Source organism: Mus caroli, chromosome 9 (genome assembly GCF_900094665.2).
Source record: "Mus caroli chromosome 9, CAROLI_EIJ_v1.1, whole genome shotgun sequence".
NCBI lineage: Eukaryota > Metazoa > Chordata > Mammalia > Rodentia > Muridae > Mus > Mus caroli.
The window spans coordinates 3,537,885-3,554,613 of NC_034578.1; the positions used below are offsets into that span (position 1 = coordinate 3,537,885).

The window sequence follows — 16,729 nt, forward strand, 5'->3', positions numbered from 1 at the left end:
TTCTCTGTATAGTCCTGGCTGTCCTGGAGCTCACTTTGTAGACCAGGCTGGCCTCGAACTCAGAAATCCGCCTGCCTCTGCCTCTGCCTCCCGAGTGCTGGGATTAAAGGTGTTCGCCACCACACCCGGCTCTCATCTACAGTGTCTTAAAGACCTCAAGCTTGGTTCTTATACATTTCTGAGGCCCTCAAGGAAATGCAGCAAGGATTCTCACTGTTGCTGCTCAAGACAGAATAGAGTTGAGAACTCATCAATCTATAACCATTTTGTGGACAGAACTTTGTCTTTCCTTACAGGAATAAACATTTTACTTTGCTATTATTATTACATGAAAAACTCAGAGTAGCTGTTTTCCCTATAAAAGGAAGACAACATTTTTGTCCAGTGAAGTAAAAAATATACTAGCTGCTGCTTCTCCCCACTATATCCATGAAAATGCTGAGGCTGTTTATTTTGCCAGATGAGTTTTGATATTCCCCCACTGAAAGTAGAGATGCCTTCATTTTCCATTTCCCTCAGATTCTGCCACAAACCACACTTAGGAAGAAAAAAAAAATACCATGTAAGCATGTTTACCTTTGCCTCACTAGGAAGTCAACCCACACCCCGAAGTGGTGACTCATCACTATCATGCTATAAAATAGAAGATGCTTGCCCTGGGAAGGAGAGACTCCAGGCACTGCTGGGCACCATGAATTCAGCTATCCTGGCCACCTTCTTCTTGTTGAGCTGGACTCCCTGTTGGTCCCTGCCCCTTCCCTATGGTGATGATGATGATGATGACCTGTCTGAGGAAGACCTTGTGTTTGCAGAGGTACTGTATTCTGCCAAGAATGGCACGGTAGTGCATTTCTCAAGTCTCTATTCTCTTAAAAGCTGGTTATTTTGGTCTCTTTTCTAGCACTACTTGAAATCATACTACCATCCTGTGACTCTTGCGGGAATCCTGAAGAAGTCTACAGTGACCTCCACAGTTGACAGGCTCCGAGAAATGCAGTCTTTCTTTGGCTTAGAAGTGACTGGCAAACTTGATGATCCCACCTTAGATATCATGAGAAAACCAAGATGTGGAGTGCCTGATGTGGGTGAATACAATGTTTTCCCTCGAACACTCAAATGGTCCCAAACAAACTTAACTTACAGGTAAAGCAGAGGCTCTGCCCCTCACATATGTTACTCTTTTCTTCTACGTGTTCGACATTAAGTAGGCCTGGAGTAGTTAACTGGAGATTCAGTTCAGAATTAGCTGTAATACAAGGTTAAGAAGTACAGAAGTAAGTTATATTTAATATCTGATTGCATTTTTCTGCAAAATTAAAAAGTTTATATTACACGTAGTATTTCTAAATGAGTTCTGTAAGTCAACATTAAAAACGAATAAATTAGTAAGACCTATTATCTCAATGCCAGCCCCAACATTATTTTTGGTGAGTGTCTCAAGATATTTCTTGTAGAAATGAAACCACAAGTCAGGGAAGAAATTTTAAAAAATTTGCTGTATTTATGATGATGTTCCTGAACATAGAGGGTTCCACTCTTTCCTCAGACCCTACAGTGCCAGATGTTAGCTGCCAACAATGTTATATTTAATATGTTAAATTTAAGGTGCCACGGTATTTATTTATTTGACAGTGATTAAATATTTGACAAAACTCTTGAATTTAATTCTTTTAAAGCACCTATTATATCTAGTAGAAACTTTAAAGCAGCCATTTCAAGTTGAAAAGCCATATTCTAAGAAAGTATGTTTGCTTTTTTTGTTTTATGTTGTTTGTTTGTTTAATGTATTTATTTAATGTATAAGTGTTCTGCTGCATATACAGCCACCTGCCTGAAGAGGACATCAGATCTCCCTATAGCCCTATGAATGATTGTGAGCCACCTTGTGATTGCTGGGAAATGAACTCAGGACCTCTGGGAGAGCAGCCAGTGCTCTTAGCCACTGAGCCATCTCACCAGCCCCTAAGAGAGTATGTTTTACAAACAGTTTTAACCTTTCAAAGTTTAACTGACATTTTCTATGTTGAATAGGATTGTGAACTATACTCCTGATATGTCCCATTCTGAAGTGGAGAAGGCCTTCAGAAAAGCCTTCAAGGTCTGGTCTGATGTGACACCATTGAATTTCACCAGAATCTATGATGGCACTGCTGACATCATGATATCTTTTGGGACTAAAGGTAAGGGTGTGGAGTTATTTAGACACATGCTCATACACTAATCCTTCCTTGCTTTCATTTTTTTTTATTCCTTTTTTTTTTTTAACCAATTTCAAAGCATTTGAAAAAGCTGCCAAGTCAGGCACAGTATATATAATGGGACTCTAACTCTTGCTGTCTGCATAGAACATGGTGACTTCTACCCATTTGACGGGCCTTCTGGTCTTCTGGCACACGCTTTTCCTCCTGGACCAAACTATGGTGGGGATGCCCATTTTGATGATGATGAAACCTGGACAAGCAGTTCTAAAGGTAATCTTCCTTTAACTTAGCTCATGTTCCTGGATGTAGTCTCTCTGACACAGTTAGAAAGCATACAAGCAGATTGTGTTTAGCATCTGATTATGCTTTCTAAAATAACAAAAATATATTTTGTGTGAATTGGTGCCACACCAAATGTTTTTGAACAAATCATTAAATATGAATAAATTATATGAAATTTCTTGCTATGACCTCAAGGATATTCTTTTTGAAATGGGGTCAAACATCTTCTCCTTTAGGCATGGTTCTGTTTATTTCTTTGGATTACAGTTTTGCTGGTTAAAGAAATATAATTTTTTATAAATCTATCTCTAAAAACTATTATGGCTGGTGCTATGGCCCACAACTATATTGGATGTTATTTGAAATAGACTTTTTTTTTTTGGCTGAAATATTAATGACATAGGCTAGTTAAACTTCTATACCTCATTAGGCATGTTACTTGTCTCAGACTTTCTACAGCATTTATTTATTTATTTATTTATTTATTTATTTACTTACTTACTTACTTTTTTTGTTTTTTGGTTTTTTTTTTTTTTTTTTTCAGTGATTTTGTTTCTCTGTATAGTTAGTCTTGGCTGTCCTGGAACTCACTCTGTAGACCAGGCTGGCCTCGAACTCAGAAATCTGCCTCTCCCTCCCAAGTGCTNTTTTGGCTGAAATATTAATGACATAGGCTAGTTAAACTTCTATACCTCATTAGGCATGTTACTTGTCTCAGACTTTCTACAGCATTTATTTATTTTTTTTTTTTTTTTTTTTTTTTTTTACTTTCTTTTTTTTTTTTTTTTTTGGTTTTTTTTTTTTTTTTTTTTTGAGACAGGGTTTCTCTGTATAGTTAGTCTTGGCTGTCCTGGAACTCACTCTGTAGACCAGGCTGGCCTCGAACTCAGAAATCTGCCTCTCCCTCCCAAGTGCTGGGATAAAAGGCATGTGCCACCACTGCCCGACTCAGCACTCATTTATAAACACTGCTTTTCAAAAACAAGGTGACATCTTACTCAAAATAGCTGGTGTGCAGTTGTGGTTGTATTTATGAGAGTAAAATGAAAATAAGTGTTCAATAAATTCTCTCAGTAGTTAGATCTGTGATTCTGTAGCTACCATTCTCAGCTACTTCTTGTTTTTAAAAGCTTAAAATAATTGGGATATTAACTTACCAAGAACAGCCTCAGAATATTCAAAGTAAGGTTTAGCTTTGGAACAAGAGAGATTCTGAGTTAGAGCAACTAAGAACAATCATCATAAAAGTTGTTTTTTATTATTTACTTAAATAAAATGGAAGCCATGGTTGTTGTACAGCTATAATCCCAGCTCTCAGGAGGCTGAAGCTAGATCATGAATTTGGGATCAGTCTGAGTTTTATTGGGAGCCTCTGTCTCAAAAAATTCAAGAGAGTAAATAAGTAAATAATGAATGAATGAGTGAATGGGTTCCTGCCCAAGTGAGAGTAAAATTGGCCCATTCACAATGAATGCCACCTCTCCAATACTTTTAACCTGTCTCTGGAGGGGGAGGGGATGGTTTACATATTCATGCTTTTAATATCTCATAAGAAGAGTGGGTTTCCTGAGAAGAGCAGCTAGTATTGTTAAAAGTCACAGTAAGTCCCAGATTCAGACTCTTACATGAATCACAGGTTTGAAATGTTTAGTTGAAATAATTGAAAATATATACAGGAAAAATCTGACTTAAGTTTTCAGATGAAGGTTAAAATAGTTAAGTGACTAATTACTATTCACTGCAATAATTATTGTTCATCCCAACCATGTGACCTTTGAGTGCAAGTCAGTTCATTTTCTTTACATATTGGCTCTGATAACAAAGTATATTTAATGAGCAAATAAAACACTGGCTCGAGCTCCCCCTCTCATCTGTCTTGGGGCATCCCTTTTTGTGGTGCTGGAGATTGGGCCTTTGTGAATATGAGGCAAATGCTCTACTACTGAGATACATCCCCAGCATTTTCCATTTACCATGCACTCATACAATTTAAAATAACAGTCTAAAAGTTGGCAGAGAGTTATTAGAGGAAAAGTGGAAATACAGTAGCATGTTCATTATCCCTCTGAATAATGGTCTAAGCTAAGCCTAGAGCTATGTGGGACCTCATATGACCCCCATATGGCTGATTCTGGATCATTTCTGTCTTCTCCCTTAACCTGGCTAGAGAAGACAGAGAAAAATCAGAACTATTCTATTCTCTACTGACAACTAATTATCTGGGAGAAAGCTGTTGATACCACTGTAGGTAACTGATTCTTCATGGAGCGAGATATAGCTCTTATAGTAATAAAGATTACTATTTTGAATCAACACTTTGACTCTTCCTTTAAGCTACTGATCACTAACTATAAGAGTATGGAGAGATTAGAGTTTCCTTCATCTTCCCCTCACTGGAGGGTCTTGCTTTCTCATTGTTTCTTGTTTTTCTTACAGGCTACAACTTGTTTATTGTTGCTGCCCATGAGCTTGGCCACTCCCTAGGTCTGGACCACTCCAAGGACCCAGGAGCCCTGATGTTTCCCATCTATACCTACACTGGCAAAAGTCATTTCATGCTTCCTGATGATGACGTTCAAGGAATCCAGTCTCTTTATGGTAAAAATTAATCTACCAGTTGCAAAACTGATGAACATAGTTACATTGGCAAATAGTTGTACCCTTTCTTTCTACACTAAAAATTCATTTATCATGTTTTCAAAACGAGAGAGGATCAATCTTTCTGAATCAAACTGCTTGTCTGGGTAGAAAACAATTCATTTCTGTTTTCCAGGCTGCTCTTCCTTGTATTTATACTCTTATTCCCATTTAAATTATGAAGCTTCTGACCTCTGTTGAGTTTAAAGACTCTGTGCACAGCAGCAGAGCTAATGATGAAGAGGAGAATATAAACAGCGCTTGTAAATTCTGACATTGTTCAAACATTGCAGTTTGCTGCCAGAAGAACCTCTTGAGGGCCTTTGGTGGTTTTTAATGAACATCTGCAATGAGGAATTTCCTCTTTTTCATCCATTTTTCCAATAATATTTACAAAACAATTAAATGTCAACCCAAACAGTTATTTCTGGGTTCTGTGTCATAAATAGAATTACAGCCACTGCTCATAGCAGTACAAATGCTCTTGGAGAATTAGCTCAGAAAACTTGTTCATACCACCCTAGCCCACTGTTACACCTCTGGATTAAAACAGACTATTACAGTTTATGTGGCTAAAGGCATAAACGTGATGGTGGCAAAGGAACTTTGCAAGTTTATTTTGTAATTCTTAATTCCACCAAGTTTTGACCACGGTGTTGTGGACAGAATTATGTAGAGGGAAAATCAGTATGGGGTTACTGCCCAACATGTGAGCTGTGGAAAAGTTATAAAACATGTGAGAGGTCGCAGCTAGATGAGCTGCAGTGTAGCAAACTGGTAAAGCAAAGTCAACTGACATCAATATTTATTGAAACTGTCAAAGAAGGATCTGTGTGGAGATCTGGAGAACTGGACTTAGAGCAGTGTGCTTTCTGAGGGTACATAGTAGGCTGTTACTGTGTGGCAGAAATGGTTTCAGGGTTTGGGTTTACCTTGGATTTTTATTATCAACTTCAAAGAATGTTCATTTATAGTTCAGAAGAATTCTGAAGAGGTTGACAGCAGTGAGAACAGAAGGATGGCACCCTGCAGAAAAGAAGCGGGGGCTGCTGGGTATTGGAATAAGAGTTCAAAAACTACTGACCTTCCTGCAAGGAGCCCTTTCCTGCTCTTCCCAGAAGAATCAGCTCCACCTGTGGCTCAGGACACTGGGAAAGTTCTCTTATCTGCTTTGTCACTGCAGGTCCAGGAGATGAAGACCCCAACCCTAAACATCCCAAAACACCAGAGAAGTGTGACCCAGCTCTATCCCTTGATGCCATTACCAGTCTCCGAGGAGAAACCATGATCTTTAAAGACAGGTATTCTTAAGATTCCTTTGTCAAATCTGCGTAAAATCTGGTAAAACTCTGTCTGCCAAGTACCAAAGCACCTGTCAAACTTCCCAAGGGTAACACAGAAGCAGTAGACCCCAGGGCACTTTACTTGCATGTTTTAGATCAAATAACTGGTGGATAAATCTTAATAAGATAAAGGAAAAATATAAATCTAATATGCTTGGGAGACATGAAAATGTATTGAAAGTAATTCTGCATTAGTAAATTTACCAATAGTCGCACTACTCTCTTTCAAGATGGAGAGACTGATTCAAATACCTATGCTGGAATTTTCAAAGAGGGAGTGATTTATAATAGAAACTATAGGTAATGATAAGTGAAATATTAACTTCAAATTTGTATGTGGGAGCAGCCTGCTTGTGTGTTAATCTCTTCATGCATCATGACTCCACGTGTGGCCTGATAGCATCTCCCACACCTCTGTTATGAATCTAATTCCATGCTCCACGGTGTTTCCTCTTTATCAGTTTGCATGGCTCTTGAGATCATGGAAGATGCATTCTTAGGACCTAACAGTGCATGGCAACGTTGCTTGCCACTCTAAATATTTACAAAGTTGAATAAAGCATGGTTTCGACCCAAAGGAAGTTTAGAGCCTTTCCTAAGGCTCTGTGACATTTCAAATGAGAAGACCTCTGGCTACAAATGGCTAACTCTTTTCCCTTTTATGAGTTGTAGTGCCTTGTCTGCATTGATGTCGATAGTGGTCATCAGCAGGATAGAATTATTTCACTTAATTTAACAAACTATTTTGCCATTTGCTTTAGATTCTTCTGGCGCCTGCACCCTCAGCAGGTTGAGGCTGAGCTATTTTTGACAAAGTCCTTTTGGCCAGAACTTCCCAACCATGTGGATGCTGCATATGAACATCCATCCCGTGACCTTATGTTTATCTTTAGAGGTAAGACTGCCATTAGGGAGGCTTTCCAAGTGGCCAACATGACATAATTGGGTGATAAACTTGATATTACCAGAGACTTAGTAACAAGACCATTACCAAAATAATATCTAGATTTAGAAAACAGTATAACATAGGAAAATTATAAAGCGCCTGTGCCGGTTCTACCAAATGTCCTTAGTTTGGTATGTAAAAAGGTTTATATCATGGGATGGAAGCATGCTCAGTGCCTAGCACATTGAGCTTCTGGGTTTGATCCCCAGCAACGCAAAGGAAAAAGGGGAAAGGTCATTGTCATCACGCTTATTCTTTGCTCTGTCACATTCATTTCCGGTTTCTCTTTTAATCTTAAATAGCATGCCACAGAAACATAGTGCGTATTTTGAAAATGCAGGAAAAAATTAAGCAAGATTCTCTTCTCTATTAATAAGTTCATACTTATTAGACTAGAAAAGATCTACTTTTCTAGTCCTTCACCGGGTTTATACACATTTGAGGCAGAACCTAGATATACTTTTATGTTCTGCTTCTTTTATTCCCCTACTAGGCTGACTGTCCTGTTATCCCTTAGGGTCCTTTTGTTTACACCCCTGATCTCAAGTGCTAGAGTGCTAAGTGCCTGGCTTCTGATATGAGTGCTCAGAATCTGAGAAAAGGTCCTCGAGCTTCCACAGCAGGCATTCTTACCCATAAGCCATCTCTCCAGCCCCTACTATGTAATCATGGGGTGGGAGTAGGGGGATGAAAATGCTACCCTGGGTTAATGACCACAATGTACCACATAACGTTCTGCCAATGGCATTCCTATTGCTTGACTCTTGTACATGAATGTAGCTGCTTTCTAAAGAAAAAAAACTTTTTACTGATATAAAACTTGAATTTTGAATCCATTTCACTGTCCTAGTTATTCCTTATTTAGAAATTTTAGTAAATTTAGTAAATTTTCATTCAGCTCCAATTTGTTGTGATGTTTGGCTGACTATTTTGATAAACAGGAAATCCCAGACTTAAATCCTGTCTTTGTTGGAAGGAGGTTTCTGTTTATTTCAGACACATGGAGGTCACCAGTGTTGAGTATATTACTTCTTACAGTTTTCCATGTCACTAAATGCTTACATGCCCATACCTTGACGTACGCTCCTTGGTAATTAAAATGGCTCTTTCACTGATTCTAGGGAGAAAATTCTGGGCTCTGAATGGTTATGACATTCTGGAAGGTTATCCCAGAAAAATATCTGACCTGGGATTTCCAAAAGAGGTGAAGAGACTGAGCGCTGCGGTTCACTTTGAGAACACAGGGAAGACCCTCTTCTTCTCCGAGAACCACGTGTGGAGGTGAGGTATCCCTCTTCCCACCACGTATGGGGCAGAGTTGGCATCTGCAGTTGCTGCTGCTCTCAACCATTTCCCATACTTTGTTTTCAGTCACAGGGGTGGTTTTACTGATATGTTTATATATTTAAGTTAGCACACAAAGCCCTGAGTTTCAGTTATTCCATATGTGACATTGTAGTTTGTTCATCCATTGTGGTCTGCCTTCCGCTCCCCTTCCATACCCTCTCATGCTTTATTTTGGATGTGCACAATTCCTGTTCCATGTCAGCTCCTCCTGGTACTAAGGCCCACATGAGCTCTCGAGAACCCATTTCACACACACACACACACACACACACACACACACACACACACACACACACACATACACACACACACACATCTCATGCACATACAGACCATCCATAATATTTATTTTCTCCCATCCATACATTTCTTCATTAGACGAAGTCATCTTTTAATTTTGGCAATTTTGTTCCTTCTAATTCTTTGCCTAAATTCTCCTTCTTGTTATCCTCTCTCCTGCATTTTTGATAAATACAACTTTCTTTTTCTTATTAAACAGTTATGATGATGTTAACCAGACTATGGACAAAGATTATCCCCGCCTCATAGAAGAGGAATTCCCTGGAATTGGCAACAAAGTAGATGCTGTCTATGAGAAAAATGGTAAGTAGTTACATTGCACTGATTTTATAAAAGGGCTTCTGGTCCCTTAGACGTTTTTCATATACAAAGAATTTTAATAAAGAATTCAAATGGCTTATATATGCATGGTCACTAAGGTATTAATTGTTTCTGTGTGATTACTTAGATAGCAAACAAAATAACCTGATTAGAATCAATGAGAATTTTACTAAGTTACTACCAAGTGTGTGAACAACAGATGTTGAACCTCAGGATGACCTTAAATTACATGTAAAAGTGTCAAGAGGCAGAGGGTTATGTCCAAATTCAAATTAGGGCTGGAGTGGAGAGTAATTTATAAAGATTCATAATTATCACAACTATACAGTTATTTTTGCTTTAATTACAATGGGAATTATCTCTGAATACTAACGTTCAAAACTAGAACTTGTAACAAAACAGTTAATTCTAGTGCATAATTTATGTAATCTATGAATATTTATATATTTTTTAAAAATACCTCTAATTAGAGTATACTTACATAATTTCCCCTGCTTCTTTATCCTCCCTTAACCCTTCCCATGTTCCTCCCTCAGATTGCTGGCTTCCCTGATTTTTATTGTCATATATCCTTTAAACTATAAGCAATGCATTAAAACTCTGGTAGCCTTTTAAAAAATAAAGATTGAAAGGTATAAAACTTAATGAAGAGCCAGCCTGGCATGCCCTGGTGGGTTGCTGGTGAATCTCGGGCACTGCAGTAACCAATTGTAATTGATAATTCCCATTGTAATTAAAGCAAAAATAACTGTATAGTTATGATAATTATGAATTTTTATAAATTACTCTCCACTCCAGCCCTAATTTGAATTTGGACATAACCCTCTGCCTCTTGACACTTTTACATGTAATTTAAGGTCATCCTGAGGTTCAACATCTGTTGTTCACACACTTGGTAGTAACTAAGTAAAATTCTCATTGATTCTAATCAGGTTATTTTGTTTGCTATCTAAGTAACCAATTGAATATTTAGCAAAGGATTATCACAGATTAAATCTCCAATCTTAGCTGTTGTAAATCCTAATATTTTTAAAGTCTGAGATTCTTTCTTTTGTTCTCTTTCTTCCTAGGCTATATCTACTTTTTCAATGGGCCCATACAGTTTGAATACAGTATATGGAGTAATCGCATTGTGAGAGTCATGCCAACAAATTCCATATTGTGGTGTTAAGCATCTTTCAAAGTTGTTATTTATCTCCCAGAGAGTATTCGGAATACTTTCAGGTGTATGGGGTGGGAGGGGGGTGGAGATATCAGAGGAGAGCTTAGTTCTGTGAACGAGCTTCAGTAAGTTATCTTTGAGCACACAGTATCTATATGACTATGCGTGGCTGGAACCACATTGAAGAATTTTAAAGTAATGCAATTGAGAACCCCAAGGATCACCTGATTCTTGCATGCTATGAAGAAACAAGATTGATAATAACCCACAGCAAACATGGGGTCCATCTGCTTTTGAGAGCATGCATAATTATTAATATATTTATTTTTAAAAGCCTAACAGACATAAAATAAATCATATTTATATAACTGAATTGTCTTTACAAAAAAGTATACACTTAGAAACATGAAAATTGTGAGAGTTCCTGTATGGGGAGCCACAAATGAGCACAGATAAAGGGAAATGCCTATAAAATGCACGTTAACAGACAACTTTCCAAAGAGAAATTTCAGCTTTTCACTGTGAGCGTTCAGATTTACATCCACTTTTATACAACCAATAAGAAAATACCAAAGTCACTAAAGAAAGGGGATAACAGCCACTACAAAGACAGTGGAGGTGGCCTTACATTTGGCTTAATTTTTATGTTGGTCATTACTCAAGGCTGTGCACACTGGTAGAAGATATTGAGAGAGAAATGGAGGATTTCTCTTTTTATTAAATATTTTAGGCATTGAAAAGGTCATAATGTGAAAAGTCAAAAAATTGCTATAAGATACGTAAGCAATGCCATAGCTTTTTCATGAATTATTTGACTATTTTAGAATAAAACTAATGTTTCAAGCTTATCTACCCACTTGTTTTAATGACCTATAGACTCTTTGATACATAGTCTCTTTTCTAGTAACTTGTGTGACAGGAGCTAAGGCAAAAATCGTATGTAGAAGTAGATCCAGTTAAGACACAGCAAGCCAGAATAAAGACTGTGCCCGCTGGTCAGTCACCCTTTTGAGACCACTCCTTTGTGCTCCACCATGTTTGTTAATCCCTCTCTGCGTTCCTTAGCGAGTAACACTCGGTGCTTACTGATATATGAAAAACTATTGTGTCATGAGGCAGTGTTTGTTAAACTGGGAAAATACAAAAGAACTGTGTTTTTGAACAATATGTTACACTGTATTTATGTTGTTTCTAATAAAAATAAGTGTTTTCAGCAGACCTTGCTATTTGGTGCATTTAATTTTTGGATAATTCAAATTTTCTTTTTTTATTAGATATTTTCTTCATTTACATTTCAAATCCTATCTCAAAAGTCCTCTATACCCTCCCCCTGCCCTGATCCCAAACCCACCCACTCCTACTTCCTGGCATTCCCCTGTACTGGGGCATATGATCTTCACAAGACCAAGGGCCTCTCCTCCCATTGATGGCCGACTAGACCATCCTCTGCTATATATGCAACTAGAGACACAGCTCTTGGGGGGTACTGATTAGTTCATATTGTTGTTCCTCTTATAAGGTTGCAGACCCCTTTAGCTCCCTAGGTACTTTCTCTAGCTCCTTCATTAGGGGCCCTGTGTTCCATCCAATAGATGACTGTGAGCATCCACTTCTGAATTTGCCAGGCACTGGCATAGCCTCACAAGAGACAGCTATATCAGGGTCCTGTCAGCAAAATCTTGCTGGCATATGCAATAGTGTATGAGTTTGGTGGTTGTATGGGATGGATCCCCGGACGGGAAGTCTCTGGATGGTCCTGCCTTCCCCCTCAGCTCAGAACTTTGTCTCTGTAACCCCTTCCATGGGTATTTTGTTCCCTATTCTAAGAAGGAATGAAGTATCCACACTTTGGTTCATCCTTCTTGAGTTTCATGTATTTTGAAAATTGTATCTTAGGTATTCTAAGTTTCTGGGCTAATATCCACTTATCAGTGAGTGCATATCATGTGTGTTCTTTTGTGACTGGGTTACCTCACTCAGGATGATGCCCTCCAGGTCCAACCATTTAGCTAGGAATTTCATATATTCATTGTTTTTAATTGCTGAGTAGTACTCCACTGTGTAAATGTACCACATTTTCTGTATCCATTCGTCTATTGAGGGACATCTGGGTTCTTACCAGCTTCTGGCTATTATAAATAAGGCTGCTATGAACATAATGGAGCAAGTGTCCGTATTACAAGTTGGAACATCTTATGGGAATATGCCCAGAAGTGGTATTACTCGATCTTGTGGTAGTACTATGTCCAATTTTCTGAGGAACCGCCAGACTGATTTCCAGAGTGGTTGTACCAGCTTGCAATCCCACCAACAATGAAGGTTCCTCTTTCTCCACATCCTTTCCAGCATCAGCTGTCACCTGAATTTTTGATCTTAGCCATTCTGANTGGTGTGAGGTGGAATCTCAGGGTTGTTCTGATTTGCATTTCCCTGTTGATTAAGGATGTTGACCATTTTTTCAGGTGCTTCTCAGCCATTCTGTATTCCTCAGTTGAGAATTCTTTGTTTAGCTCTGTAGCCCATTTTTAAATAGGGTCATTTGATTTTCTGGAGTCCATTTTCTTGAGTGTTTTATATATTTTTTGAATATTAGTACCCTATCTGATTTAGGATTGGTAAAGATACTTTCCCAGTCTGTTGGTGGCCTTTTTGTCTTATTGACAGTGTTTTTTGCCTTACAGAAGCTTTGCAATTTTTATGAGGTCCCATTTGTTGATTCTCGATTTTACACATAAGCCATTGCTGTTCTGTTCAGGAATTTTTCTCCTGTGTCCATATCTTCAAAACTTTCCCCCACTTTCTCCTCTATAAGTTTCAGTGTCTCTGGTTTTATGTGGAATTCCTTGATCCCTTAGATTTGACGTTAGTACAAGTAGATAAGAATGGATCAATTCGAATTCTTCTACATGATAACCACCATGTGAGCCATCACCATTTGTTGAAAATGCTGGCTTTTTTCCACTGGATGGTTTTAACTCCCTTGTCAAAGATCAAGTGACCATAGGTGTGTGGGTTCATTTCTGGGTCTTCAATTCTATTCCATTGATCTGTCTGTTGCTGTACCAGAACCATGCAATTTTTATCACAATTGTTCTGTAGTACAGCTTGAGGTCAGGGATGGTGATTCCACTAGACATTCTTTTATTGTTGAGAATAGTTTTTGCTATCCTAGGTTTTTTTTTTTGTTATTCCAGATGAATTTGCAAATTGCCCTTTCTAACTCTGTGAAGAATTGAGTTGGAATTTTCATGGGGATTGCATTGAATCTGTACATTCCTTTTGGCAAGATAGCCATTTTTACTATATTAATCCTGCCAATCCATGTGCATAGGTGCATAGGAGATCATTCCATCTTCTGAGATCGTCTTCAATTACTTTCTTCAGAGACTTGAAGTTCTTATCATACAGATCTTTCACTTCCTTAGTTAGAGTCACACCAAGGTATTTTATACTATTTGTGACTATTGTGAAGGTTGATGTTTCCCTAATTTCTTTCTCATCCTGTTTATCCTTTGTGTAGAGAAAGGCCACTGATTTGTTTGAGTTAATTTATATCCAGCTACTTCACTGAAGCGTTTTATCAGGTTTAGGAGTTCTCTGGTGGAATTTTTAGGGTCACTTACATATACTATTATATTATATGCAAATAGTGATATTTGACTTCTTCCTTTCCAATTTGTAGCCCCCTGATCTCCTTTTGTTGTCTAATTACTCTGGCTAGGACTTTGAGTACTCTATTGGATAGGTACTATATTGAATAGAAAGTGGGCAGCCTTGTCTAATCCCTGATATTAATGAAATTGCTTCAAGTTTCTCTCCATTTAGTTTGATGTTGGCTACAGGTTTACTGTATATTGCTTTCATTATGTTTAGGTATGTGCCTTGAATTCCTCATCGTTCCAAGACTTTTATCATGAATGGGTGTTGTATTTTGTCAAATGCTTTCTCAGCATCTAAAGAGATGATCATGTGGTTTTTGTCTTTGACTTTGTTTATGTAATGGATTATGTTGATGGATTTCTGTATATTAAACCATGCGTGCATCCCTGAGATGAAGGATCCCTTGATCATGATGGATGAACGTTTTGATGTGTTCTTGGATTCAGTTTGCGAGAATTTTATTGAGTATTTTTGCATCGAAATTCGTAATGGATATTGGTCTGAAGTTCTCTTTCTTTATTGGGTCTTTGTGTGATTTAGGTATCAGAGTAATTGTGGCTTCGTAGAATGAATTGGGTAGAGTACCTTCTGTTTCTATTTTGTGGAATAGTTTGAGAAGAACTGGAATTAGGTCTTCTTTGAAGTTCTGATAGAACTCTGCACTAAATCCATCTGGTCCTGAGCTTTTTTTGGTAGGGAGACTATTAATGACTGCTTCTATTTCTTTAGGGGATATGGGGCTGTTGGGATTGTTAATCTGATTCTGATTTAACTTTGGTACTTGGTATCTGTCTAGAAAATTGTCCATTTCATCCAAGTTTTCCAGTTTTGTTGAATAAAGCCTTTTGAAGTAGGATCTCATGATGCTTTGGATTTCCTCAGGTTCTGTTGTTATATCTTCTTTTTAATTTCTGATTTTGTTAATTAGGATACTATCCCTGTGTCCTCTAGTTAGTCTGGCTAAGGGTTTATCTATCTTGTCATTCTTCTCAAAAATCCAGCTCCTGGTTTGGTTGATTCTTTGTATATTTCTTTTTGTTTCTACTTGATTGATTTTATCCCTAACTTTGATTATTTCCTGCCATCTACTACTCTTGAGTGAATTTACTTCCTTTTGTTCTAGAGCTTTTAGGTGTGCTGTCAAGCTGCTAGTGTGTGCTCACTCTAATTTCTTTCTGGATGCACTCAGAGCTAAGAGTTTTATTCTTAGGACTGCTTTAATTGTGTTCCATAGGTTTGGGTATGTTGTGCCTTCATTTTCATTAAGCTCTAGAAAGTCTTTAATTTCTTTCATTATTTCTTCCTTGACCAAGGTATCATTGAGTTCAGCTTCCATGTGAAGGTTGGCTTTTTATTATTTATGTTGTTATTGAAGTTTAGCCTTAGTCCATGGTGATCTGAGAGGATGCATGGGATAATTTCAATATTTTTATATCTGTTGAGGCCTGTTTTGTGACCAATTATATGGTCAATTTTGGAGAAGGTACCATGAGGTGTGGAGAAAAAGGTATATTCTTTTGCTTTAGGATAAAATGTTCTGTAAATATCTGTTAAATCCATTTGTTTCATAACTTCTGTTAGTTTCACTATGTCTTTGTTTAGTTTCTATTTCCAGGATCTGTCCATTGATGAGAGTGGGGTGTTAAAGTCTCCCAGTATTACTGTGTGCAGTGCAATGTGTGCTTTGAGCTTTACTTGCGTTTCTTTAATGACTGTGAATGCCCTTGCATTTGGAGCATAGATATTCAGGATTGAGAGTTCATCTTGGAAGATTTTACCTTTAATGAGTATGAAGTGCCCCTTATTGTCTTTTTTGATAACTTTGGGTTGGAAGTCAATTTTACTTGATATTAGAATGGCTACTCCAGCTTGTTTGTTTGGACCATTTGCTTAGAAAATAGTTTTCCAGCCTTTCCCTCTAAGACTGTGTCTGTCTTTTTCCCTGAGGTGGGTTTTCTGTATGCAGAAAAATGTTGGATCCTGTTTATGTAGCCAGTCTATTAGTCTATGTCTTTTTATTGGGAAATTGAGTCCATTGAGATTAAGAGATAATAAGAAAAAGTAATTGTTGCTTCCTGATATTTTTGTTGTTAGAGTTGGGATTCTGTTCTTACGGCTATCTTCTTTTAGGTTTGTTGAAGGATTACTTTCTTGCCTCTTCTAGCGTGCCATTTCCCTCCTTGTGTTGGAGTTTTCCCTTTATTTTCCTTTGAAGGGCTGGATTCATGGAAATATATTGTATGAATTTGGTTTTGTCATAGAATACTTTGGTTTCTCCATCTATGGTAATTGAGAGTTTTGTTGGGTATAGTAGCTTGGGCTGGCATTTGTGTTCTCTTAGAATCTGTATGTCATCTGTCCAGGATCTTCTGACTTTCACAGTCTCTGGTGAGAAGTCTGACGTAATTCTAATAGGTCTGCCTTTATATGTTACTTGACCTTTTTCCCTTACTGGTTTTTATATTCTATCTTTATTTACAACAACTGCATTTGTTGTTCTGATTATTATGTGTCAGGAGAAATTTCTTTT

General features: G+C 37.7%; 1 protein-coding gene across 1 annotated transcript; it reads left to right on the forward strand.

Annotated features, from left to right (window-relative positions):
* The first annotated feature begins 656 nt into the window (after positions 1-656).
* Mmp13 (matrix metallopeptidase 13) lies at positions 657-11,757 on the forward strand. Its single transcript, XM_021172251.1, has 10 exons — positions 657-814; positions 902-1,143; positions 2,032-2,180; positions 2,346-2,471; positions 4,920-5,081; positions 6,304-6,421; positions 7,225-7,358; positions 8,531-8,690; positions 9,256-9,359; positions 10,448-11,757. The coding sequence occupies exons 1-10, from the start codon at positions 692-694 to the stop codon at positions 10,546-10,548; spliced, it is 1,419 nt and encodes a 472-aa protein (XP_021027910.1). The 5' UTR covers positions 657-691; the 3' UTR covers positions 10,549-11,757.
* Positions 11,758-16,729: the final 4,972 nt, after the last annotated feature.